Source organism: Populus alba, chromosome 8, assembly GCF_005239225.2.
Source record: "Populus alba chromosome 8, ASM523922v2, whole genome shotgun sequence".
Lineage (NCBI taxonomy): Eukaryota > Viridiplantae > Streptophyta > Magnoliopsida > Malpighiales > Salicaceae > Populus > Populus alba.
Genome location: NC_133291.1, coordinates 4,881,493 through 4,908,060, shown reverse-complemented (window position 1 = coordinate 4,908,060; position 26,568 = coordinate 4,881,493). Strand labels below are relative to the sequence as shown.

The following is a 26,568-nucleotide window of genomic DNA, read 5'->3' as shown; positions in this document are numbered from 1 at the left end:
TTTATTACGGTTCATCCTCCAATAAATTATTATTATTATTTAAAACAAAAGCAAAAGCTGTCTCATTCATAGATTCCCTCCCTCCTTTTCTCAATCCTCTAAAACCCATCTCCTTTTTTATTCAGCATCACCTCTCTCTCTCTCTCTCTAAAATCAAATTCTCTCTCTAAAATCAAATTCCATCTTTACCATATACTCCCTTATTTTTATTTTCTTTATCATAGGAACCATTTAATAATAGTAATACATTGAGTTTTATTAATAAAATTAAACTGAATTAAACCAAAACAATCAAAGATAATAATAATAATAATAATACTGTATTAAAAAATCATTAATTTCTCTCTCTTCCCTTCGTTTCCGTTCCTTCCCCTCCCTTCCCTTCTACATCAGAAAGAAAGAGGGAAAAAAAAAAGATAAAAAAAAAAAAAAGCAAACCTAACCAAAACCATAAAGCTTTTCTTCCTGTCTATCACTCACTTTCCTCTCTTCTCTCCCTTCGCCAAATCTCCATTTCATCCCTCCGTCTTCCTCTAATTTACATTCTCTACACTCCAACCTCTCCTTCTCTCTCTCTAATTATCTATTTCTAATTACATATAGATTGTATCAATCTGTTAGGGTTCAATATAGATTGTATCAATCTGTTAGGGTTCAAAATCAAACAAAGCTCAAAATCAATGGTGTCGGAGGATGAGTTCGATATGCAAGACGCGGCGGCGGAATCGGCGGAGGATGATTTCTACAGCGGCGGAGAAGAAGATGGATTCGACAGCGACGATGCTGACGTCGCCGATTACGAGTTCATCGATAACGACTCTGATGATTCCGATGACCTCATCTCTCATCGCTACCAGGTACTTCTCACTCCTAATGGAAACTCTGTAATTTTCATCCCAATTTGATGCCATCTGTTTTCTGTACTTTTTTAAGCTGTGATTTATGTAGTTATCAGTAAAGTTCGATTCTGTTTTGTCAAATCTTTACATTTTTGGCATGAATTTGTGATGAAGCTACTTTCTTTGTTTTGTTTAATGTGATAGCAAAACTATACAATTTTGAGTGAAGGGGATATACGACAGCGACAAGATGATGATATTATGAGGATAGCTACTGTGCTTTCCATTTCAAAGGTTGCCGCCAGTATACTTCTCCGGTACTATAACTGGTAAGGCAATGATTGGCATAGTTTCGGATCGATATTATGGTGTTTTTTTGTTTGAATGAGTAATATGAGCTTTTGGGTTTGTGGGTTTTCATCTTAGTGAAAAATATTTGTATTTTCTGTGGATTTGCAGGAGTGTGAGTAAAGTGCACGATGAATGGTTTGCGGATGAGGAAAAAGTTCGAAGGGCTGTTGGTTTATTGGAGGAACCGGTTGTTCCATTTCCGGATGGTAGAGATGTAAGCATTTCATGTCTTATTGCTTGCTTTCTTCGATTATGTTTTATTTGCGAATTTGTTGTGATTAATGTTCCTGTTCTTCCAGATGACTTGTGGGATTTGTTTTGAAACTTATCCTTCTGATAGATTACGTGCTGCTGTTTGTGGTCATCCATTTTGCAATTCATGCTGGGCAGGTGTGTTATATCCCAAGAACATAGAAGCCTCATCTTTGCTAGTTTCATTGTAAGGTTATTCTAGACATTGCAATGGAATTTTTTTTATTCCCATGTTTCTGCCTCAATTGACATGTTTGTGAAACTATGGTTGTTTTGCATAAAAGATGTGATTTATTTCCATAAACATCCAAAATCATATTACCTTTTAAGCATCTTTTGCCTTGTTGACTACAATGTTTGTTATGTTCTGAGCATTATAGCAAGACAAAAGTATCTCCTTGCTAAAATTTATTATGCAAAATTAAACATACTTGGTTTCGGGCTTTGTATCTGTTTTGTGATAGCAATTGAAAAAGATTCCAAAAGTTCATATGTAATTGTTGTGTAGGAAAAATGGAAATTGCTCCTTTGTGTATATGCTCACGAAACTGTTAAGCTAATGGCAGGGAAGATTGCTTTTCTAGCTTATGTTGTTGAAATGCAGTGATGACAGTTTTAGCTCACTGCGCATGCTAGAACTCATATCAACATTTTACATTTTGCTGGTTTAATTTAACCTTTATACTTTTTTTTCAATGTTATCTTCAATTTTTCCTTTCTAGGTTACATCAGCACAGCCATTAATGATGGTCCTGGATGTTTGGTGTTGCGATGTCCTGATCCATCTTGTAATGCTGCAGTTGGTCAAGATATGATTAATGTATTGACTTCTAATGAAGACAGTGATAGATATTCTCGTTATTTCATAAGATCTTATATTGAGGACAATAGAAAGGTAATTCTGCATTCTGAAATTTGCATGCATGTACAGTAACATTTTTTCTTTTATACCATATTGTTTTTTTGACCTAAGATTTAGCTTTGATGATGCTAGGTGCAAAAGAGTAAACATTTGCTGTGATCATAAACCAAAACATGAGCCTTTTTTTAGTTGTTTTGGAAATGATCAATAAACATCAAGATAATAAATTGTCTACTTGTATAACTAAAATGACAAAAAATAACTTTTATTTCTTTACCAGTATTTGGTTGTGCATGCTATTTTTCCACACTATGTAGCCATTACAATTGTGACTTTGCTTTGGGACTAGCGAGTAAGGCTGTTTTGTTTTTTTGAGAGCTTTCTGATAATTTTAATCTGTGACCTAGGATCAGGGATTGGAAAATTTGTACTTTTAGGATTCAGTTTAGTGGGGAGCTGAAGTCAGGCAGTTTGATTTGTCAGGCTCTGCATCAAATTTGGATTCTAATTCTATATTTGCTATTCTTTAACTGCTTATCTTTGAGTTTAGTGTTGTCTGAATCATTCCCACAATAAAATGATATTTTGACAGTCATCTTTTTATGCATTGTATGACTGCACATGAAACCAGGAAAACTTGGCCTGTTTAGTGTAATGAATATTATTTGGGTTATTTTGTAGACCAAATGGTGCCCTGCTCCTGGCTGTGATTATGCTGTGGATTTTATTGTTGGCAGTGGGAGCTATGATGTTATCTGCCGCTGCGCATACAGCTTTTGCTGGAATGTGAGTCTCCTTGAGTTTTTTGGATCTCTGTTTTTCTTGCAGTTTTCTGAGAAACATTATTTTTCTTAATCGTTGTGCATTTGTGAACATCTGATTGTTCCTTTTCTTGGCATTGTATCTCATAGGGAATTAATTTTGCAGTGTACTGAGGAAGCTCACCGTCCTGTTGATTGTGCTACTGTGGCCAAGTGGATACTGAAGAACAGCGCCGAGTCTGAAAATATGAACTGGTATGGAACATGAGTACTGCACATAGAGCTGTTCTTTTTTAATCTTTCATTATTTTGGTGGCTGGATATCAGTGAAGGACTATATGGTGTTTCTTGGATAAATAGGAATGTAACTTAGGGCATGGGATGTGGGACTGGATAGCTATCACATTTCTGAAGAGTATGGCCATAACTGCACATATTTTACCCAGTTCTTTCTTCAACTGCTTCAAGAACTAGCACTCGTGATAGGAAGTTGATATTGTGATAGAATTTTATTGATGTGGCAAAAGTTAGTACTATCCATTTGTAGTCAACTGGGCTTTATACAAAAAAATAATCAGTGTTGTGATTCATGCTGCATGTGATGTTTTGCTTTTTAAGGTTGCAGGCAGAAGGTTTTCATGTCCCCAGTTAATGGCTTTAGGTCAAGGTAAAGATAACCAAAAGCAGAAACCCTGAAAAGTGGAAACTCATTGTGATTTGTATTGTTTCCCAAAATGATCAGTTCCTAACTGCAGATAAGTTTGTTGATAGATAATATGACGAGAGATGGAATTGCAATTTAATTTTTCATATAAGTCTATGCCGTAGATTAACCTAGCAACTATCGGTTTGAGTGCAATGCAAGCACACATGATGCACTTGCATATCAGCATATGTGAATTGTGTGAAGTTCAGCTTAGCTTCATACAAGATAATAATTAGGTCTTCAGGATGTCTCCTTATATGTTTTCAAAAGTTTTATATCCCTTAATGGTAAATTATTTGTTCATTGAATTTCAGGATATTGGCTAATTCCAAGCCTTGCCCGAAGTGCAAGAGACCGATTGAGAAAAACCAAGGCTGCATGCATATTACATGCACACCACCTTGCAAATTTGAGTTTTGTTGGTAAGATAGCACAAAAGCTGTGCTCTCTCCCTCTCCCTCAACCAGGCAATCTTATTCTCTACGCCTTGGCAACATCAAAATTCCTTTGTTACAGAATTGCACTATCACAACCTCATTTTCTACTTAAATCTGGCATCATTTCTCTCCAGGAACAGATTTGATTATTTAGTGCATCTTTTTAATCTTAATAATAACACCATGAACTCAGTAAGAGCTCAGCTTATATGATTTAAATGACCATATCTGTATCTGTGTTTGTTTTAAACTTCCTGTCTGCTTTCTTCTCCTTAAAATAAATAAATGAAAGAAAGAAAGCTATTTGCCTGTGCATTTCTAAGCACCCCCATTTTGTTACATGTGATTGCAGGCTTTGCCTTGGTGCATGGTCAGATCATGGAGAGAGGACTGGTGGTTTTTATGCTTGTAACCGTTACGAGACTGCAAAGCAAGAGGGAGTGGTATGCTGATTTTTTTTCATCAGAAATTTTGCATGTCTTCTGATAACTCTTGTATAGACTTGTATAGTCATCTGATGTTGCATCAATTGGTTCTTCCGGTTGCAGTATGATGAGGCTGAGAAGCGAAGAGAAATGGCTAAAAACTCTCTGGAGAGATACACTCATTATTATGAAAGATGGGCAACCAACCAAACAGTAAGTACAAGCAGCTGACCTTTTTGCATGTAAACTTATTCCTCATGATATTGTCTTATCTCTCTGTTATAAGGTGACCTCCAGATCATTTGTTTGTTGACATATTGAACAGAAAACTTTCTAGGAAGCACTGTATAAACATTATGTGATATGCTTAGAAATATCTTTGGTGGAGATGGCCCTAAAGCTTTAGGATGAACTTTGGTCATTAAAACTGGAGTCATTTTGAGGAAACATGAACTTTGGGAGAAATATGAAACTGAGGAATGGATATAGAGGCTTAGAGTTTGGAGCGTTCTTGTTTTGAGATTTTTGTTTGAGAGCTCTAACTAGCCTCCTTTGCTTGATGGAAAAGTCAATTCATGTTGTGTACCATTTTTGGTAATTCTCCCAAATTTTGTCGAAATGTGTGTTGCTCTGATTGATAATATTTGTAACCTGCTGTCTGCTTATTCTATTGCATGAACATCACGTGATGGCCTGGAGACCTGTCAGTTGATTAGAGGAAGTCCGAAACACATGAGCTTCATCGCATAAGAAAATAATCCCAGTAAATTTCATTTAAACTGTTTCTAAGGACATAAACATAAAATCAAAATGAAAAAAAAAAAAAATCCTAAAACCCATATTAATCCAAAGATTAACTTCAAAAAACCAAGTCACCAAAATCATTGCTCCAATGACTCCAAGAATGACAGCTCAAACAGGGAAGAGATTGAAGATCTAGAAGCTGCACAAACTTGTATTGATTAAATGTATTGAATGGGTCAAGTGGCTACTGTTTTCTACTCAGTAATGCTAGGATTTCTTAGTATTTCTTTTGAATGATATGATTACTTCTGGCTCTAATATTTTGTGTGATATTGAATTCCTAATCTCACTAGACACATTACAAATCTGAATCCATGGCATTTCCAAATTTAATTCCTAATTTTTCTGTTCTCCCTGCAGTCTCGGCAGAAGGCACTGGCAGACCTACAGCAAATGCAAAATGTACATGTAAGCACTACTTACTGTTGTTGGTCAGCAATCCTAGCAGTGTTGATTCTTTGAGAGTAATTTTTACTGGAAGGCATATCTTGTTGATCAGTGGATCGTTTTCCTTAAGTTGCTTTGGGCAATGTCAACCTAGATATTGTCGTAGCAACCTAGAAACTTGAAGCAATAAAATTATCATTCTCTCTTTGGAAATATCTCCGGGTTGCTAGATACCATGCTTGTGGAATCGTTACATTCTAGAATCAATTTTAATCATGGATGATTGCACCCTCTTGAGCAATTTGAAGTTGATCATATTCGCTTTGGGAACCCGTGATATACATGGGTACATACAAGCATGTTGATTTTGTGTTTTTGTAGCTTGAGAAGCTGAGTGACATACAATGCCAACCTGAGTCACAGCTGAAGTTCATAATAGAGGCCTGGCTACAGGTAAGCAGTCCTGTATGAGTACAGATATGTCTATTTCTTGTTGAGTAATGCTAAGCATATTTGAAGTTTTTACTAAAATATACTTGACAACACTACGTTTATAATATAGGATAGTTTTTCAAAAAATGGGATGCAGATCTTTTCACTTTTAATGATGCAACTATAATTGTGGAATGGAATGTTTGATGTACCAGTCACAAAATGACGTGTCATTTAGTGAAAAAATAGTAGTAAAGTTTAAGTTCTGTAGAATGATTCTTTTTTGTTTGTTTTTGTGTGATATTATTTGTTGTCTGTATGCAGATAGTTGAATGTAGGAGAGTTCTAAAATGGACCTATGCCTATGGATACTATTTGCCCGAGCATGAACATGCCAAGAGACTGTTCTTTGAGTATTTGCAAGGTAGGTCATTTTTTTTTATTCAATGCAGACAGTTCAACCCTTCTGTGTTTTGATTAATGCCATTTACACAGGTGAGGCCGAGTCTGGATTGGAACGACTACATCAATGTGCAGAGAAGGAGCTTCAGATTTACCTAAATGCAGAGGGCCCGTCGAAAGATTTTAATGAGTTCCGCACTAAACTTGCCGGGTTAACCAGGTATTTTTTTATATTTAGATTGAAACATTACTAGAAAAATAGTTTTTTTATCTGAATAATTTAGCCCAAATCAGAACCTGTAGGAATCAGACACGGTATTCTTGGCAAAGAGGGGACTGAAAATTACTTATTTGTCTTTCTCCTGTCCTTGCTTATTGAATTTTGAGTTGATGGATTTTTTTGTTATTTTTTTTCTGTGAAGTGTAACTAGGAACTACTTTGAGAATTTAGTCCGGGCTTTAGAGAATGGTCTTTCAGATGTGGATTCCCATGGTGCATGCAGCAGAATGGCAAGCTCGAAGAGCTTGGGAGGTGGTAGCAGTAGGGCAAGAGCAGGTAGAGGCAAGGGCTCAACATCTAGGTCAAGTGGCCCTAGTAGAAACATTGATGAGCCAGGCCACTGGTCCTGTGAATATTGCACCTTTGCAAATATCAAGCCGGCCACCATTTGTGCAATGTGCCAACATCGTCGGTAAATCTCATTTCCTACTAAGATTGGCCACCCGGATGAGTCATCAGCTTGGCCTCTTTGCCTGTTCAGTTGTAGCAAGGAAGACCCTTAAGAACATTGCTGGGGAAAGTGCAAAATGGGCTCTTTTGATCTCTCGGTCTGCAAAACCTGAACTGCAAAAATAAAGGAGAACAGAAATAGGAGGAAAGGGTGGCAAGGGAAAGAAAACACATCTCGTTGTCTGTCTTGTTTCTGGAATCAGCTGTATATAGTTTCTGTGATCGTTTCCACGTTAAGTTATAAGGGTATGATGAATCAGGATCCATGCAAAGTGCATTCATCTGTAATCTTATGATCATTTATTGATGTTACTAGTAGCTGTTTTTAGTGCTTTCAAGTGTATTGTACAAGTAAAAATCAACCTGGGGACAATAGGCTTGCATTGCCCCAGGTAGAATGAAATAAATATATGTTGCACCATTTATCTTGACTTGGATCTGCCAGATAAACAGCCTTGTAATATTTATATGCTTGTAATATATTTATAACTCTTAATTTCTCCCTATACCTTTTCCCCTTTTCTTTTTCAATAATCCGATGCAGCGTGGTTTCTTCCATTTGTGGCACGACTCCATTTAGTCTGTCGGTATACTATTTAGGATGTTTTCATCAATATTCGTCATGAACAAGAAGCATGCTTTGTCTAGTAGATCAGGTTTTGCTCACAGATAATCCATCCAGGGTGGATGTTTTGTTGGTACAACGAATAGTAAGCCTTTGCAGCGGAGTAATACGAGCAGCAAAATGAAGACAGAGCAAACCAGCCAGAGAGATCATTAGTTTTGTCACAACTTCGCAAATTCAGATATTTTAAAGGCAAGTTTCGACCCCATTGAAGGAGAGGGATTTCCTGGCTTGTTGCAGTCTTGGGCAAAGTTTCATGGAAGGGGATGCTTTTTGCAACAAATGGACATGAGTAGATAAGCAATCAAATGTCCTCGCCAAATGCGCAAAAGCATCTTCCCCTTTATAGATGCCCCAAAAAAGATTGGACAACACAGGATTTGGTCTCTCAAAACTGAAGTGCAATTACTCTTTTTCTTAAAACGCTACGAAAAAGCATGGTCCACGACAACGTCATGATCCACCTGTTATCTTTACGCTAGTTATTATGCAACAATAATGTGCATTCCCTTTCTTTCTTTCTTTTCTTTCTTTTAGAAACCAAGTAATGTTGAGGACAGAATAATCATCTGAATAAAAAGAGAAATGAGATGATGAGATGATCAAATCTAATAAACTGCCCTCGAGCATTTTTTTATGGTTCCATGAAGTAAGACTAAAGAAAGAGAAATTCAAGGCGGGTTGCTTGCATGATTCAAAGTACAAAGTCCTTTTCCTCTGTACTCAAGCATATCATATATCCGATGGATTTTGAATAAGTATGATTTCCAAATTGGTTACCGGAATAAGAGGTATAATCCTTATAAAGCAATGAAAAATTGGCTTGGTCACTAATAAAAAATTTCCTAACTCCATAAGCCAATACTTACATTATGTAATAACAATCGCTGACTAAGCAATTAGTGGTTTACTGGTTTGGTAATCCATCACTTTCAACTTTCTAGTAAAATAATGGCAGTGGCTACTACTATGTGATGAGATGCAATGCATACATTTTTTGCAGACACGATGTGCACATATAATAGAACAGAGTTGATACTCACCATAAAATGTTTCCAACAAATCGCCAAGCAAACCACCAAGAGAATTTTCCGAAACAACCTCTCCACAAAAAGAAACTTGTTTATTCTACGTCCTTGGTTATCATACTTTACTGATCTCTTATTCTTCTGACTAGAATCATCTTCTTTCTTGTCTGAAGGTGATAGAAAATGCTCTTTGCAGATACCTCTTTCAGCAGCCAATGCTCCAGCAACCAATATAGAAGGTATAACCACAAAGAAGAAATGGGAAAGCACAACCACCATAATATCTGGAGATCCAATATACTCGTGTTTTTCACTGTTGTTGAAATTTTTCACAACCCATCCCATGTAGGTCATGTACCCCCTGTTCTCACCATCAGTGAAAACTTGCCCAATAAGCCAGGGACATGAAATAAGGTAGATCAAGTATCCTAAAATACCAAACCACACCACAGGAATCCTGCAGAGGTCCTGCAGAACCCATGCTATACAATTTATTAAACCTTTTTCACAAATGAAAGTCTTGTAAGAGTACTGCTCCTTAGAGAAAATGAGGCAAATTTTTGGAATGAGAAGAATGGAGAGCATTAAATATATAGCAGACCAGAATATTGGGTAGTACAAGGCAGCCCATTGTCAACCCATGACAAAAAATTCCTTCCATGTCCATGAGATCTTAGCACTTGGACCATTTACAGAAAATGGCCTTAGTTCAGACAAAGTTGATCTTCCCATTGCATCAGTTACTTCTATTTGCAGCCAAAATCTATCAGGAGATGGATCCTCAAAGGCTTTATAATTCCATGCTGCTGCATAAATGTCTCCCCTTGATACATCCCTCACAAACTTGGTCATGGTTGTCTCCATGATCAAATGGGGACTTCCTGGTCTTGTGTCATAGATCCGAGCCACAACTGACATAATTGGAGAAATGGAAAACACTATACATCTGATTGTTTCAAAAGAAAAAGGGACCATATGTTGACATTCATACATCTGATGGAATGAAGATGTTAACATGAAGCGGGAGTCTAGTGGAAATGTGGGCAACACAAATGTTTTTTTGGTTCCTGATTTGAAGTCAATGCCCAGGTATGAAACATGACCTCTGTCAACAGCCATAATTCGCATGGCTCTACTTTTCCTCCAATCACCCATCTCCCACTCCCAGAACTCCTTAAGTGGTGGTGCTTGAGATGAACAGTTTCTAGCGCTCTCAGAAGGTTTTTGGTGCATGTTTAACTGAAAAAACTCATGCGAGGACAGAAAGTTTTCATTTGACTGGTGATGCCGTTTTAAATTCTTACCAAACCTTGTGTGGAGATGCCCACATAAATAAGCTGATATTGAATGCTTCAGAAAAACATTTTTCAAGCTTTTCTGAGAATGTGACAATGCTGAGAATGAAAGTGGAAAATGCCCAAATGATATCTTAGTTATAGGTTTTCCTTTTTCAGAATCCCATTGTGATAGCTGTGAATCTATTTGAGCCAGTAGTTGGTCAGTTGGATGCCCAAAAAGATTAGTTGGCCCTCGTACACCGGCAGACATTGTGCTGTCCAACCCAATGAATAGATGTTTGCGGTCACCAGTCTTGAAGACAGAACAAAATGAAATACATAGAAGAAGAGTCAAGTAAAGCTTTGACATTGTTACTGGCTGAAACAAGAGATATGTATTCATGCCTACAGCTAGAGAATTCACAAAGGAAGTTCAGCTTCATATGAGATATGAATCTTAAAACAGAAAATGAAGGAGAATCATATATTTTCATAGGGTTTCAAAACTCTGAAATTGGTAGCAAGAATCTAAATATAAGTAATGGAGGGATACTGAAATCACCAACAAAAAAAAAAAACGATAGTCATAGTTTTGACGTTTGGGAACAAATGCTGCAAAAATGACGAGAAAGAAAAAGGAAAGACATTTTGAGCCACCCATTTGTCCTTGAAAACAACAGTTTATGACTAGAAACATATTCTGAAGGTAGAGACCAACCTCAACCGTGACACTGTTGAGATTTCCTTTTCTTCCGAACTAACCATTAATACTATAATTTGAAAAGAAATCAGACGAACCACCAATCTCTGGAACACCAAAATTATCATGATTTCTCTGGAACACCAAAATTATCGTGATTTCCTCTGAGATCATAGAAAATCCTCTTGTCTAGTCCACTTCTTCTAGCAACATCTTCCATTACATTCCTGTATTCTATCCACTCGACTTCATTTTGTTTCATTGTTAACAGGTCCTTGCTTTTCCCATCTGGTAAAAAAAGCAACAAAAAAGTTTCCAGTGTATCAGCGGAGCCATCATCGTGATTCGCAAAGTTCATTAAAAAAATCAGAACATTATGTACTTGGCTTATTCATATGTTTTATAAAAATCATGTCTTTGCATGTTTAAAAGAACACAGGCAAAAAAGTGACGCGCATGAAAAGGATAAATCTTTGCAGTATGCCGGCAGCTATCTAAAGCTGATCGACTAAGCTATCAAAAAGGGACAATTTGATTAGCATTAAGATCCCAAGGCATCAAAACTCTTCCACTCAATTTTCTAATTTGGGAATGGAGTTCGGTGCTTTATAAATGTATATACATTTTACATAATTTAGCCCCCAAGATTCAACAAAAAGAGTCAAGCTTGAAATTAACAAACACTCATAAGCCCAAACTCGCAAAAGAAAAAAACCAACAAATAATTATACCTGTGAGATCACCAGTGATGAGAACGAGAGATGGATTAATCATCTTAAGAGCAGGGCCTACAATTCTCTTGAAGTCAAGGGCTCTTTCAGGATGGTGGACACTGAAGTGAAGATCAGAGAGCTGCACTATCCATATAATTGACTCTGGCCCTCCTTTCACTTCTATAACCCTGTCTTCCATTTTCTGGGCGATGAAGAAATCAATTCCTCTGCTCCTCCTTCTTCTTGTTGTATAGAAACTGAAGTGGATATGGTGGTAAGGATGCATAACAGCATCAAAACCCTCCCTGAACTCTGGATATTGTTTTTTTTCCATTGCTTCTTGTGAAACCATGGAATGAGCTTTAATATATGTGTGGTGTGTATATATAGATTACGGGGGGGGGGGGGGGGGGGGGGGGGGGTTGTTCTCTACAGTTTGGAAAATAGTTAAAAATTTATTCGATTAGAGTTTATTTAATATAATTAAATATAAAAATAAGTTAAATTAATGATAAATTTAATTATGTATTGTATTTAATTTAAATTAAATTATCAAATTAGAAATTTTATATATATTGTTGAAATGCAATATAGCATGAATGTTATTGAATTATGATGAATTACGTGTTTCATTGAATTATTGATAAATTAACGAATTTAGTATTTTTTTGGAATTAAATTAAATTGTTATGAATATTTGTTTCATTTAATGCAATTCAACATGAAAAATATTAATTGATAATGTATCATGAATTATATTTAATTTTTTTGTTAAGTTTGCTTCAATATTAAATTTTGAGAATTTAATTGAATTTATTATGAATTTTTCTAATTAGAGTTGAGGTAATGCAATTTACTTAAAATTAATTTTAAATTGACTAGAATCTATTTTTTTTTTACAAAATGTCTAATAATATATTTATGTTAAATTATTATGGTGACAATATCATTCCTAAACGAACAGTAGTGTCATATACAATGACGAGAGCTGCTTGTTGTTAACTGGTAATTTAGACACGTCATATATAGAAATAAAATAAATCATTTGTCATGGACGTGGGTAAAATTATAATGATGTTGATGTTTAAATAATTAACTTGAATGAATGAAATATTTATAGAGATGCATCATGTGATTACTGATGAGGAGTATATGATTTGGTATATGAATATTGCACAACAGATCATTACTTCGGATCTTTAGCAAGTTTCTCCATTTGGATAATATGCAAAATGGACAACATACCCAATAAATTCAACATCATGCAAGTAATAAACTCTTTTTACGACTAATAATATGTTAACCATTAAGTTTTGTATATTTATATTTTAATTTAATATTAATGTTTTATTAATACCTGGTTTGCTTATTGAGAGAGGGTCGAGGAGTCACATCTTATTTTTTGTAGTTTTGATGAAAAAAACAAAGTTCACATCGTAGCATTTAGGTGTTTGGTTAAATATTTGGCACACTGGACTTAAAATATTTGAAGAAAAGCTAACTCTTGATAGTGTTGTGGTAGAGAATAAAACCACTCTGGCAAGAGCAGAAGTTGAATCCGATTGTGCTACTGACGGGTTCAGATCATCTAGTAAATGACGTAAACGTAGATAGATAGATGAATTATATTTATATATTTTAGGTTTACTTGAATATTGTGTTATTGAATTATTTTATATTCATATTTTTTTTAGGCTTAAAACATAAAAATGACCCAAAACCTTATAGTAACCAAAACAGCCTAACTGTTTTGATTATAGTCTAATCATTTTATTAAATATGTAGTTGTTTTTCAAAATGATTTCATTAAAAATATAACGGTTCATAAATGCCACATTTTATTAATGTTATAATTCTGAAATAAGTCATTTATTAAATGTCACGTTTCTAAACCATTACATTTTTTAAATTGTGTTATCTCATTATTATTTTTTTATTTTGTGCTATTTTAAAATATTTTGTGCTATTTTAAAATTTAATTATATCTGGGTGCTAATTGCCTAATTTATCCCTTTCTTTTAAGATTATACTTGAGTAAATTATAAATTAAATCCTCATATTTGGAAATAAAACAAAATACTCTGTTTATTAACCAATATTCATAGCTCAATTTGGTTGTATTTTATTCAAAAAACACATATTATTTTATAATGAATATTTTAATATTATGAATTTATTTTCTATCCTTTTTTATTTATTAAAATGAAAAATAAAATAGAAAATATCATAAAATAGACTAAATTATAAATTGATTTAAAAACATAAAGATTAAATATATAGTTTCAAAACAACGAGAGCTAATTGATTATATTTATAAACTATAAGGACTAAGCTATAATTTGCTCCGTTTCATTTTCTTATTTTTCGGGCGCTTTTCCTCTAGAACCAGACACGCAAATAGCATTGCAGAGAAGCAAGAAATTTGGAGAGAAACTCCAAAGCTTGAAACTTTCTCCTCAAAATTATCACCCAAAGGTTAGGGTTTTACTTACTTCTTAAATTCATCATTTTATTTATTGATTCAATCTTTCCAATTGATTAAAAACCTTAATGGGTCTTTTCGTAGATTTGTGGTATAGTTTTTTACTTCATATTATCTGAATGCTGCAATGGAGGTATTAGCATCGAAAGTTTGAGAAGTTTCTAACTTTCTTAGAAGGGCCTAAATTTGATAGTTGTAAATTTGAGGAGCACTTAATTGAATTGAAGATTTTAGCAATCACAATGATTGTACATTGGGTATGAATGTTATATGGAAATGGATGGTTTAACTGCTTCTAAATTATGATTCTTAGTTCTTGATGGCTTGTCAAGTGGGAGCAAGAATGCTGCAGTCAGGTTTATCAGTAATGGTGAATGAAGTCTCTGAAAGAACTTGTATAACCATTGCAACTTGTGCAATGCAGAACAGGAACGGTGAACCCAGTTTTAGCGGACAGGCATCAAAGATTGGCATAAAGTCTGTGCCTTTTCATAAGACGAGGTACATTTTAAAGTTTGTAGACATATTTGTTGTCGAAGAGCTATTTTCTTGTGAATCCAGGAACATGGAATAGTCTAATCATAATATCTGGAATCAATCTCATTTTTGTTGGCATTGTTTACGTTTCATCATAGTGCTGTTGTTTTGTAGCCATTGAACCCTCACTCCAGAGTATCAATACGAAGAACAGTTGACATAAATGGTGATTAGTGGTGTTCGATAATTACATCTCCCAACAAAAGGGTCTACATGAAAGCAGAGTTATTTTGTCACTTACACAATCAATTAATCAGTTTTGGAAAATTCTTTTGGCCTTGGAAGTCTGGTTAATATGAACTAGTCCATTCCTCAGTTTATCGTGCATCCAATTGATTTTGGAACAATTTAGAAACTTACTAAATATGGTTTCCCACGATGCTCGTACAGTAAGGCTTGTGTTTTTACTTCTTGTTGCTGCTGCTGCTGTTTATCTCGCAAAATTGGTCCTATGATTATATAGTTGAGTTGTAGACCTCATGATTCTACTCAACTGCCTCATTACAGTTCTGCTGTGGCAAGTCAGATATTGCTTTCATTCTTATGAGCTTGTTATAAGAAGTTCAATTTTACATCCCTTGTAATTTAAATCTCTAACAATCTTGTATCTGGCTTTGGTTTCCGATTTGCTCAGCCACATCTCATTAATATCATGGCTTTGGCCTTCACTGTACCAAAACAGGTTTCAGCTAAGAAGACAAGGTTGGAGAATAGCCTTTGCCTTGGACACTGGTGGGCTGCCTGGAAATGGGGGACAAGAGAACGTCAATGGTGATAGTCCTCCTGGTCTTGGTGGAACTCGGTTAGGCAGGATAGTAAGTGCAGGTGGCAGACAGCTACTAGAAAAACTGAATTCAGCAAGAAAAAACCTCCCCATGAAAATATTTCTCGTCCTATTAGGTTTTTATACAGCAAATGCGCTGGCTACAATACTTGGACAGACAGGTGACTGGGATGTATTGGTTGCAGGCATTGTGGTTGCTGCCATTGAGGGGATTGGTATGCTTATGTATAAAAAAACCCTCTTCCCTGTCTACTAGGAGGCTGCAATCTTTTGTAGCGATGATGAACTATTGGAAAGCCGGTGTTTGCTTAGGCCTCTTTGTGGATGCCTTTAAACTAGGTAGCTAAATGCCTTCCAACCAATCCTTTGTTAACCTTCTTAGGTTCTTTCTATATCCACATTGAGTGAGAATCTTTATTCTTGTTGTTTATTGTAGATAGAAATCAATTTGATATAATTTGTTGGAATCGATTAGATTCAATCCAATGTGAGAGGTGTTAGCCAACTTAGGTTGATGAAAGGGATAGGATCCTGTGACTTGTTTATCCTGATGAGGTGGTAATCATCAAAAGGACAAATAGTTAAGTAAGGAGCCAGGTAGGAAAATGATACTGTATTTAATTTTAATCCGGGAGCGGTGGCAAATGTTTTTTTTTTTTTTTTTTTTGACATTGTGAATTCCTATACAGATTTTGGGTAAAACTTCAAAGAAAATGCGGCTTTAGCTTCTTTTTGGGTGCTTTGTTCTTGTTCGTTGTCCATATTATTCTGAAAATGATTCTCTTGTTTCACTGTATCGCTGCACCCTAAAGAGGGGAGCAAAACAATTATCTTTCCTGATATGGCAAATAATTTCTAAAAAAAAAGGTATGAAATAAAATCTTGCTCTGATTTCCATACAGGTCGTGATATATCTAGATCTCTATTTAAACTATATTTGATCTATGTTATTTCTCGGATCAGTAAGATTCGCAATAATTAATTAGTCTTATGGAAGACATTTACATGCAGATGCCCGTATTTGATGGTATATATACTGCTGAGTGCTGAGGTCTTCAAGACTTCTACATACCACTCTAATCACTAAGGTCAACTTAAACTGGTGTGGGAATGCACGCGCATGATAATTATAAATCCCCCGTTAAAAAGTTTATAATCTTGAGATTTTAAGCCGGGGCGATCTAAATCCTACTAATGCTTGAAATCTTATGAAAAAGGCTGTGAAATAAATAAAATTATTGAAAAAGCAGGATTTTACGAAGATATCAACTTGTTTAGGATATTCGAACAAGTTGGCAGTCCACTCGATGGAGGTCTGTCTACCTCAAGCAAATGAATGGAACCATCTTTTCACTCAAGGAGGCCTACTGATTATTATATCTTTTTTAAAAAAACTTTTTGTGAGTCTTGTTTACATTCATTTAGGATAATTTTCTCCTACAGACAATTTTAATCCACTAGCATCACATCAGATAATTGTATTGTTATATATATATATAACAATACAATTATATGTTGGGATTATGGGTGATATAATTTATAACCCATATAAAATTTTTTTGGAATTTTTGTTTTATAAATGAAGTTGTTGAAATTCATATGGTCGTACATTGTTGTTGCAATTCTTGTTATTTTCTTTATTTATTTATTTATTAAAAATCAATCTAAGCTATATTCTATTTTTTGTTTGATTATTTATTTATTTTTTAAAAAAATTATCTTTCGAACTCTAAGTTTGATTTTAGTTATTTTATGGTTATAAACACAATTAGAACGCCTTTTCCTAGTTCACTACGTCAAATTTCTTGTTATAAATCCCTATTTGAATAACTCTGCACACATGGAATGGAACCATTATACTTCTGTGTATGTTTATATTTTATATAACAGCAAAATAATATTTATTTCGGATTTCATTAAAAACGGTGGGACACAATGAGCACTCATTCATTCAAGTCTGCAGAGTTAAATTAAATTGCAAGACAAAAACAACTCAGGACTGCATGCTGTCGGCTGCTGCATTACAATGACATGACTATCTCAGATCCTGACTTTTTTCCTTCGGACTCCATCTTGTTCACCTTTTCTACTATGCACTGGATCTTTTCTGACAAGCCTTGCGTGTGCTCCTCGATGTGATTGAATAAAAGGTGTATAAATTCTGTGAGGGAAGCATTCCTTTTTTTCTCCACCATCAGCTCTCGCATCAGTTCATGCACTCTCCTGTCATCAGCCTAAGGGAAAACAGGAACATGCAATCATCAGAAAAAGAAAAGGTTATGAGAACTAACTAGTCAGAAATGAGTCTCAGGCCAAAGCTATTAATCTCGCAGATAGTTTTTGTTTATAAACAACCGCCCACTTAAAGTGGATTTACCAGTCTCTGGAAGCTACCAGGAACATAATTGCTACAATGACCTGAACTAGACAGATTTTAAACGCAACATACAATAACTTCCAAATTGGCAACAAGTGCTAAAGTTTATAAATCAAATACTCGTTGCATGTGATCCCAAATGGCTGGTCAAGTTCATCACAGTTTTGCTAGAGAATCAATTGAGTGGCTGAAGGGAATAAGTGAAGTAATAGCACATCAACAAAACTAAAAGTCATCATGTATCATGCTACAGAACAAGTTTAGGGGCGAGATCTGACCGGAACTTGATAGATCTTGGGATTTCCCCTAGCCTTTGGAGATTGGTTCTCAGGCAATGCCAATGGATGAGTGTGCTCCTTTACTAAACTTCTAATAACCCAAGCCCCATTACTCTGCTTTCTAAATGAAACCCTTGCTCTGCAACCCACCCTAGTGACAGCACGAGGCTTTCTTGACCATGGCATTCTAGGCTTCTCAGCGGACTTTCGAAAACCCTCTCTGTTACAAACTAGTGTTCTTGAAATGATAGATCCATCACGCTGAGAGCAATTGTGATCTCTCATTCGAGTAACAAAACCTGTACGCGTGGCATAAGAACAATAGAACTCAAGTGCAGCTGCTTCCGATTCAAACTCTTGACCCACATATGGTTCGACCACAGTTAACTCAAAACCCCCAGTGGAATTTGGAGTCATTTTATCACTTTGTTCAGGTTGAGATGTTGCTTCTATAGAACTTCCACCGATTGTGCCATCACTACCATGCTGAGGATTGCCATCTGTAGAATTATTTAGATCCTCGATTGGAACATCAGGAATATGTTCCAAATCCACTGCAGAACAGAAGTTTCCAGTGCACAATGAGGTAATTTGCAGCCATCATAGATAACAAAAGAGCACCACACTCAAAATTTAGCATTTTTTTGCAGTTCATGAAGAAAAGAAGCTAAAAGAATTCAGGTAACAGCAATATTAAAACATAATTAAGCTAAAAATATAAAATATAAAAAATAGAATAGGTCTACATTTGAGCTAAAACTCAGCAGTAAGTGGCAGTGAATGAATTCTGCATTAAAACTAAAATGAATGATTAAACAAATCAAAACCCATAACTTCTCTTTCACCACCTAGTTACAGTCTATTTTTATTAGATCAGAAAACAAATAAGAACTACATTCTTTTTTGTATGTTGACATAATCTTATTCTCATTTTATTTTAGTCAAAACAAAATTCACTGTTATTGAACCTACATTCACACATATGCATGCATAGATATAACTATTTAACGTAATTCCTTGTTACTTTCTAAACAATTACCAAAACCCAAAAGACAAAGTTGATTCCTTTCATCTTCGTTAACTGTCTACACGAAACCCGTTTAGGAATTGAACAATTCTACAAAGGGTAATTTATTTTACGAAAAACAGAAACACTTACTGAATTTTGGATTCAAAATGAGGATCCAGGTGGGTCAGACAGTCGATTATGGAAGATGAATTTTCTGTTTGGTTGATGAGAAAACCCAGAGTTTGGGGGTTTCTCTCTCTCTCTCAAGACCAAGTTACGGTACCATGTTTCTCTGCGAGAAAATGTGGACCGTAGGTTGTCGAGAGTTTAAACGGTCCAGATCATTTATTACAGTACCTCCAGATTCTCGAACTTAGAGCCAACGGGCTCATAATGGGCCGGGTTCAACGCTATGTCTTTTGCGTGTCATGCTCCATGGGTTCTGACCGCTTTTCTTTTGGACTTTTTTTTTTTTAATTCAAAATTTGATTTTAAACTCCTTGCCTTATATTTAATTTGATCCATGTCTCCTTCAAAGTGTAAAATTTCTCCGCTTGATTATTTCCTGTTTATTTTGAAATCAAGAAATAAAATTATAAATATAAAGTACGATGAGTAATCATTATTATTTGTACAAATCTATAAATATACAGTGTGATAATGGATAGATTTTAAATTTATGAGTTGATCAAATTTATATTTGTTTTATAAAATTATTTAAAAAATGTGTAAAAATTAGAAAACATTTAAAAGTGTTAAAATAATTAATATTTTTGAAATTTCTAAGAAATAGAAAATTGAAAAATAATTAAGAAATAATAAATTGAAAAATCAAACTACATTTGATTTTCTTTAATTTTATTTCTTTAACTATGTATTGAATACACTAGTCTTTGAAATTTGTTAGGGGTTAAATTTCACTTTATAGAGATTTGGAAAAACAAAAACAATTATAAATGGATAAAAAATATCCCTCAGATTAAATTAATCAAATAATATGATTTAAAATTTTGATAAAATTTAATAAAAATTCTAGCATTTCATCGTTGTCTTTTTTGACCTATTTTAACTATTTTTAGAAGTTTGACATTCAAAATACGGTGTCATTTGTTTGGGGCTATTTAAAAATTTTATTTATAGTTCTATGTGATATATAATTAAATAGTCATGTGTTGGAAAACAGGATTGACCTTTTTTTTAGGAATTATATTAATGTTTCAGTTGAAGATAAATTTATATTTATTGACATAAATTTTATACTACAGTATAAAATTTTATTTTATTTTTAAATGTAATCGCGCGAGTCTTTTTAATTTTGGCATGTAAAATCTTTTTAGACAAGAAGTAACATGTTTGGTAATTACCAATAAAGTACATTCAACACATTCGATAATCATGAAAACTTAGGGATATTTTTGTTGAACAAAATATTTTAATATAAAATTCATAATTTTATATATAATTATGGATTTGTATAAATTGGTTACGTAGTCAACAAAGGACAAGTCACCGGCACTGTCAGATGATCCATATCCTGGTTAGCTATCATGCAAATCTTGAAAAGCTATTTTTATTTTTATTCTGTCTTGGCTTCTCTGTCAATCACTGTCTTCGAGTTGTTTCCTCTGAAAGTTTCTAGCTAATTGAGTAGTAACGGTACAGATACTCGTTATATTTGCTTATTATAAATAGATCAGGACAGAAAGCCGGTGGAGTAATTAGCAGCAGTTGAGTTCTTTCCCGTCAATAATGGCAAGCATCAAGATTTATGCTGTAGCAGCTTACGTTTGCGTGATCATTTTCCATGCCTGTAAAGCTGCCGGACAGGGATCTTTGCCGAAATTTCCCGCCATTCTCATCTTCGGCGACTCAACAGTAGATACAGGCAATAACAATTATATCAATACACTTCTTAAGGCGAACTTTTCCCCATATGGTCAGAACTATCCAGGTCAGAAAGCCACGGGGAGGTTCTCCGATGGAGAATTAGTTCCTGATATGCTAGCCTCTGCTCTGAAGATCAAAGAGGCTGTTCCTCCATTCCTGGATCCGAATTTGTCCGACGCAGAAGTCATTACCGGTGTAAGCTTTGCATCTGCAGGAGCGGGATACGATTACCAGACAAATACCCTTCTAAATGCTATCCCAGTTCCAAAGCAGATTGATATGTTCAGGGATTATATTGCAAGGCTAGAGGGTATTGTAGGCGAAGAAAAGGCCAAACAGATAATTGGTGGTGCTTTTGTTCTTATTAGTGCAGGAAGCAATGATATCCTTACGAGGCCTTTCAACTTGCACTATAGTTTCCAGGATACTATGCTGGATATCGTTCAAAATTTTACTAAAGTAAGCAACCATATCTCTCTGTGATTGCACAGATGATTTTGTAAGAATTGCAGAATTGACATCATGTTTTCAATCATCTATCCATGAACTTACAGGAGCTGCATGGTCTTGGATGCCGCTCCATGGCTGTAGCTGGCCTTCCTCCAGTTGGCTACGCTCCCATCGAGAAAACTATTCAGCTGGCCACTAAACTTCTACTTCCTGTAGATCTAAAATGGGTGGATAACATAAATTCATACGCTCAATCTTATAACAAAGAGCTCGTCAAGGTTTTGGCCCAAGCACAGGCAACGTTTTCAGGGAGCAAGATCGTATACGCAGACGTATATGAGCCACTGGATGACATGGTCAAGAATCCAGAACGATATGGTAAGCTAATGCACCACATAAACTTTTACAAAACTGAAATGCTTAGATCTCATCACAATTAGTAAATAAAACTGCATCAAGCAAGGAAGATTAAAAGAAAAAAGCTGAACGTCACGGGTTGTGTTTCACAACAGGATTTGTGGAAACAAAGAGAGGATGCTGTGGGACTGGACTTTTCGAACTGGGACCCTTGTGCGGACCAACGATCCCAACATGTGGAAAATCATTGGCTTCCAAGTTCTTATTTTGGGATGCTGTTCATCCCAGCACGTCAACCTACCGGGTCATTGCTAAGCTTATAGAGAAGGAGGTTTTCCCCAAGTTCCTGTAAAATTAACAACGCATTGCTTTCATCTTCACAAGATCCTAGCTTCTATGCAGCAGAATAAACGATCGAGTCAAGAATTTTGTAAGAAATATGAGATAGATTCTGCATCTATTAAGCTCGGGTCGTGGCAATTATATTTCCTCATATTTTATTTGTATTTTTTTATTATATTTGTGTAATCATTAATAATAATTTTAATTTAAGTGATTTTATTAATAAGATAAAACTCCATTTATTACTAAATAATTTGATATGATCAGTGAATTAGACGTGAGAGAAGAAACCGATTAAATCGAGAAAATTAAAAAAAAATATAACTGAAAAAACCGAACTGTAAAAAAAAAAATAAACATATTATAATTAAAAAAAAAAAACCAATTGGTTTGGTTTTAGACTAAAACCAAAAAAACAAACCGAACCCAAATCAAAACAAATCGAGTCAAATCGAAAAAAAAACTGAGGCAAACAAAAAAATCAAGCCAAACTGGAAAAAGACCGATTCAAATCGAAAAAAATCAAGCCGAACTAGTTTAAACCAGTTTTTATTCTAAAATAACCAAACCGAAACCAGTTGATTTGAACCAGTTCCGGTTTAATTTCAGTTTTTTATTTAAAAAATACTAGTTTGGTTAATGTTTTTATATATAAAATCCGAATCGAACTGAAAATAATCATCCTTATATTTAATCTTATAACAGACACACAACACAACATATTAGAGGACATTTAAGCTCTGAATCTTAAATGACAAGGCCAGCAATGCTATAAAATTTATTATCAGGAGATGACAAACTCTGAAATTTAATTACAGCATCATAAATTTATAGAAATGAAGTCAAAATCATGCAATGCATACAGTAAATTTTATTTTCAGCAAACTTGGATCCTCTCATGCTTGAATTAATGATAAACCACTAATGGAAAAACAATCAACGACCTTCATACTTACTAGGTAATCTAGTTGAATTTTGCCTAATTTTTTACCTTTTACTTGAAATCAATAAAATGTAGAGTTTCAAGTTAAAATTAAAAAAATATTTTGTAAACAGATTTAATTTTCTGTTAAATACAGATCAGTAATGGGCAATTCTATAGAAATGGAGTGTAAATCACGGTAGGTATACCAGCAATTTTGTTTTTCAAAGAAAACGATCAACAAGATTCATATTGAGTAATTTAGTTCAATTTTACGCAAAATTAGACATTTTAATTGGAAGCAATCAAATTTAGTGTCTTAAGCCAAAATTTAAAAAATATTATATAAAAAAAACAAAATTTTAGACAAAGGTCGACGGAAGCATGGGCAAATTTATAGAAATGAAGTGTAAATTAGGAGATATATACCAAAAGTTTTGCTTTTCCAGTCAGAGGGACCATTTTCCTGAAGTTCATTAAAATGCTTGAATTGATGTCAGGGTTGAGCTGGCTATATCAATACACTGCTTAAGGCAATATTTTACCCAGAGATCGATAGGTCAAAAACTTGCATCACACTGCGATACGTACGAGGAGCCCTCGGAAAACTAATCCCTGGTATTCTTAACCTACGCACTGTTTTAGGGATCAAAGAGGCTGGCTGTGCCTTCGTTCTTCAATCCCAATTTATCTAATCAAGAACTCGTTTCTGGTGTCAGCTCCGCAGCAGCATCAGCAGGAGCAGGATTTGATCCACAATAATATCCTTACTGTATGCTAATTATTAGCAAAGTCATATTTATCTATTATCTTCTTCCTCCTCCTCACTAATCATGCTTAAGAAAATATGCTAATTAGCAAAGTCCTATTTGAAAACAACAGCTTGTTACATTAATTAATTATGAAGGAATTTTCTTAGCAATATAAACTAAACACTACCACATTCACCTCGATTTCCACTGAAATAGAAAATTTAATCTCTTAGTGTTAATTGTGTGTTCTATTCATGTTTTTATTGTTTTGTATTATAAAAATAATATCCAAGTCATATAACGTAATCCCGAGACTAAAAATAGTAATTCAGGATAACGTGTCCTCCATGACCAATTATTTTCCGATACTATTTAAAATGATGATTTTTTTCTGTACTGTAGGACAAATATTTTATCGTGTGCAAAAGTGCAAAATTCCTTGCTTGAATTCCCGGCTTCTTTATTCATACTAATACACGGCGCCACTGAACTCTCGAGCTAATTGGATATTGTTAGCAAAGTTATAAGCTCACAATCATTGCAGATAAATACCTGAAGAACATGCAGCAGAGTTTGTTTGCTTACTGCGATTGTGGAAGGGGCTTGGATGAAAACAATAATTGCAGAGAAGAAGCAGCCATGCGGCCTCAAGGCCCTCAGCCATTCGCTTATCAATGGAAAACACAAAGCTCTATGTTGTACCAGTTTACATTCTGGCTATCTTTTTCAATACAGATAATGCTGCCATTCTCGTCTTCGGCGATTCAACTGTAGATGCTGGCAATAACAATTATATTGATACGCCCCTCAAGGCCAATTTTTTCCCATATGGCCAGAACTGTCCAGGTCAGAAAGCCACGGCGAGGTTCTCTGATGGAGAATTAGTTCCTGATATGTTAGCCTCTGCTCTGAAGATCAAGGAGGCTGTTCCTCCATTCCTGGATACGAATTTGTCTGACGCAGAAGTCATTACCGGTGTAAGCTTTGCATCAGCAGGAGCAAAATCGCATACATTGATGTATATGATCCACTGGCTGACATGATCAAGGATCCAAATAAAAATGGAAGTTAATGCACCGCATCAACATTTTACAAAACTGAACTGCGTTAGATTTCATCATGAACTAAAACTTCTCCAAGCAAGAAATTGATTTTTGGAAACAAAGAGAGGAATGCTGTGGGACTGTACGTTTTCGAAATGGGACCATTATGTGCACAGATGACTCCAACATGTGGAAAAATCCCAAGTTCATATTTTGGGATGCTGTTCATCCCAGCTCATCAACCTAGCTGATCCTTTTTGAACACTTTGAGAAGTTTGTTCTTCCCAAGTTCCTGTAAATCAACGTGGAGCTTTTATCTGTATAACACACACACACATCTATATCAGGGTTTACGTGCAAAAAAATGAAAATAATATAAGCTCTTTTGCTGTTTATATAACACTTGATCGATCCCTTCACGTCCCATCCATTTACCTCTCGTTTATCTATCTCCAGTGTTTTGGATTCTGTGTGCGATCAAGATCCATGTGCTCTAAACTTGTAAAGTTCAAGATTACTTTGCAATATATATATATATATATATATATATATATATATATATATATATATATATATATCATGAGATACTCATCAAACCCATTCGCAAACTCTAACCAATCCATTCCAAAATCCAAAACTTCACCGGGAGTTTGGAAAACTGACTCCAACGAGCGGGTCTTTCTTCAGTTGTTTTTCTTACGCCCATCATGGGCCATTCTATCTCAAGAGTTTGTTGGTTGTGGATTGTAATTATGAGGGCCCAATAATCATAACAGCAAATATTTGTATTTGTGTTTTCAAACCGATTTTATTTTGTGTATATGTGTAACAGTGTAAGTTTTCTTTCTTTTTTCTTTCTTTAAAAAGAAAAAAAGCTACGAATTGCTTAATTTTACAACAGATTATACGCATCAAAGTTAGGGAGGGGATCTTGAATAAGCTTTCTGTAAAACAACTTGTTTTTAAAAAATATTTTACATGAAATATATTTTATTTTTTAGTTATGTAAATTAAAACTACATGAAAGTAATGGTTTGGTGTTTGGTATGTATGAAAAATACATGTTAAGAGAATAAATGAAAATAAGTAATGATGGTGGAGCCCATGATTTTGTAGTAGTCTGATAGCAAGGTCAAGGTAAAAAAAGATTTTTGGGGCCTTGAAAGGAAGAGAAAGTGATGTAGACTAGAATACTTTAAAGAAAAGAGATAAGGTGAGCACATGTAGGGTCAGGATGGGATAAAACAGCTTATGTGGAAGTCTGGAGAGAAGAGTCCTCATTGGCTGACAACTGGCAAGGAGATTTAATTTCAAAACAACGACATCGTTTAATTAAGGGCCAACATGCAAATTAGATTAGAATCTCAACAGGCGAACCTCATCTTAAATTCAAAATTTAAACTCCCAGATGGTGATAATAAAAAGGAGAGAAAGGGCTGCAAAGAGGATGAAAATTGTTTTGCAGCAAATCACATTCATTTAAGGAAGCCCAGGTTATTTCGAAGTTGTCTAGAGATTTAGTTGGGGTTTATCCATTCACATTATTTATTTTCATAATTTTTATCTGTAAGCCCAGGATTAAGGGAAAGACACATCAAAATTCATTAAGTAAAATAA

At 34.8% G+C, this 26,568-nt stretch overlaps 4 protein-coding genes and 1 pseudogene across 5 annotated transcripts; 3 read left to right on the top strand and 2 right to left on the bottom strand.

Moving 5' to 3' along the window:
* The first annotated feature begins 347 nt into the window (after positions 1–347).
* Positions 348–7,809, top strand: LOC118055796 (probable E3 ubiquitin-protein ligase ARI8). 2 transcript variants are annotated; one of them, XM_073410934.1, is made up of 17 exons: positions 348–857; positions 1,044–1,168; positions 1,299–1,404; positions 1,490–1,580; positions 2,165–2,337; positions 2,986–3,090; positions 3,232–3,320; positions 3,691–3,732; positions 4,086–4,193; positions 4,561–4,651; positions 4,757–4,846; positions 5,798–5,845; positions 6,206–6,277; positions 6,581–6,680; positions 6,752–6,878; positions 7,081–7,350; positions 7,420–7,809. In XM_073410934.1, the coding sequence occupies exons 1-17, from the start codon at positions 681–683 to the stop codon at positions 7,439–7,441; spliced, it is 1,836 nt and encodes a 611-aa protein (XP_073267035.1). In that variant the 5' UTR covers positions 348–680; the 3' UTR covers positions 7,442–7,809. The 2 variants fall into 2 exon arrangements, with proteins under 2 accessions (XP_073267035.1, XP_073267036.1); XM_073410935.1 differs by lacking the exon at positions 3,691–3,732 and having other exon boundaries at positions 351–857.
* Positions 7,810–8,245: 436 nt separating this feature from the next.
* On the bottom strand, positions 8,246–12,057 carry LOC118055814 (putative metallophosphoesterase At3g03305; annotated as a pseudogene).
* A 2,036-nt stretch (positions 12,058–14,093) lies between these two features.
* LOC118055809 (ycf20-like protein) lies at positions 14,094–16,267 on the top strand. Its single transcript, XM_035067812.2, is given in 4 exon segments — positions 14,094–14,206; positions 14,527–14,714; positions 15,433–15,768; positions 15,770–16,267. Coding segments are annotated over 3 exon segments (630 nt in total). The 5' UTR covers positions 14,094–14,206; positions 14,527–14,532; the 3' UTR covers positions 15,882–16,267.
* Positions 16,268–17,463: 1,196 nt separating this feature from the next.
* On the bottom strand, positions 17,464–19,509 carry LOC118055806 (protein FAR1-RELATED SEQUENCE 4). The gene is made up of 3 exons (XM_035067808.2): positions 19,349–19,509; positions 18,190–18,743; positions 17,464–17,768 (listed from the first exon to the last, which is right to left on the bottom strand). Coding segments are annotated over exons 1-3 (768 nt in total). The 5' UTR covers positions 19,350–19,509; the 3' UTR covers positions 17,464–17,555.
* Positions 19,510–20,997: 1,488 nt separating this feature from the next.
* Positions 20,998–24,951, top strand: LOC118055878 (GDSL esterase/lipase At2g30220). The gene is made up of 4 exons (XM_035067904.2): positions 20,998–21,544; positions 21,640–21,913; positions 22,048–22,223; positions 24,535–24,951. The coding sequence occupies exons 1-4, from the start codon at positions 21,197–21,199 to the stop codon at positions 24,949–24,951; spliced, it is 1,215 nt and encodes a 404-aa protein (XP_034923795.2). The 5' UTR covers positions 20,998–21,196.
* Positions 24,952–26,568: the final 1,617 nt, after the last annotated feature.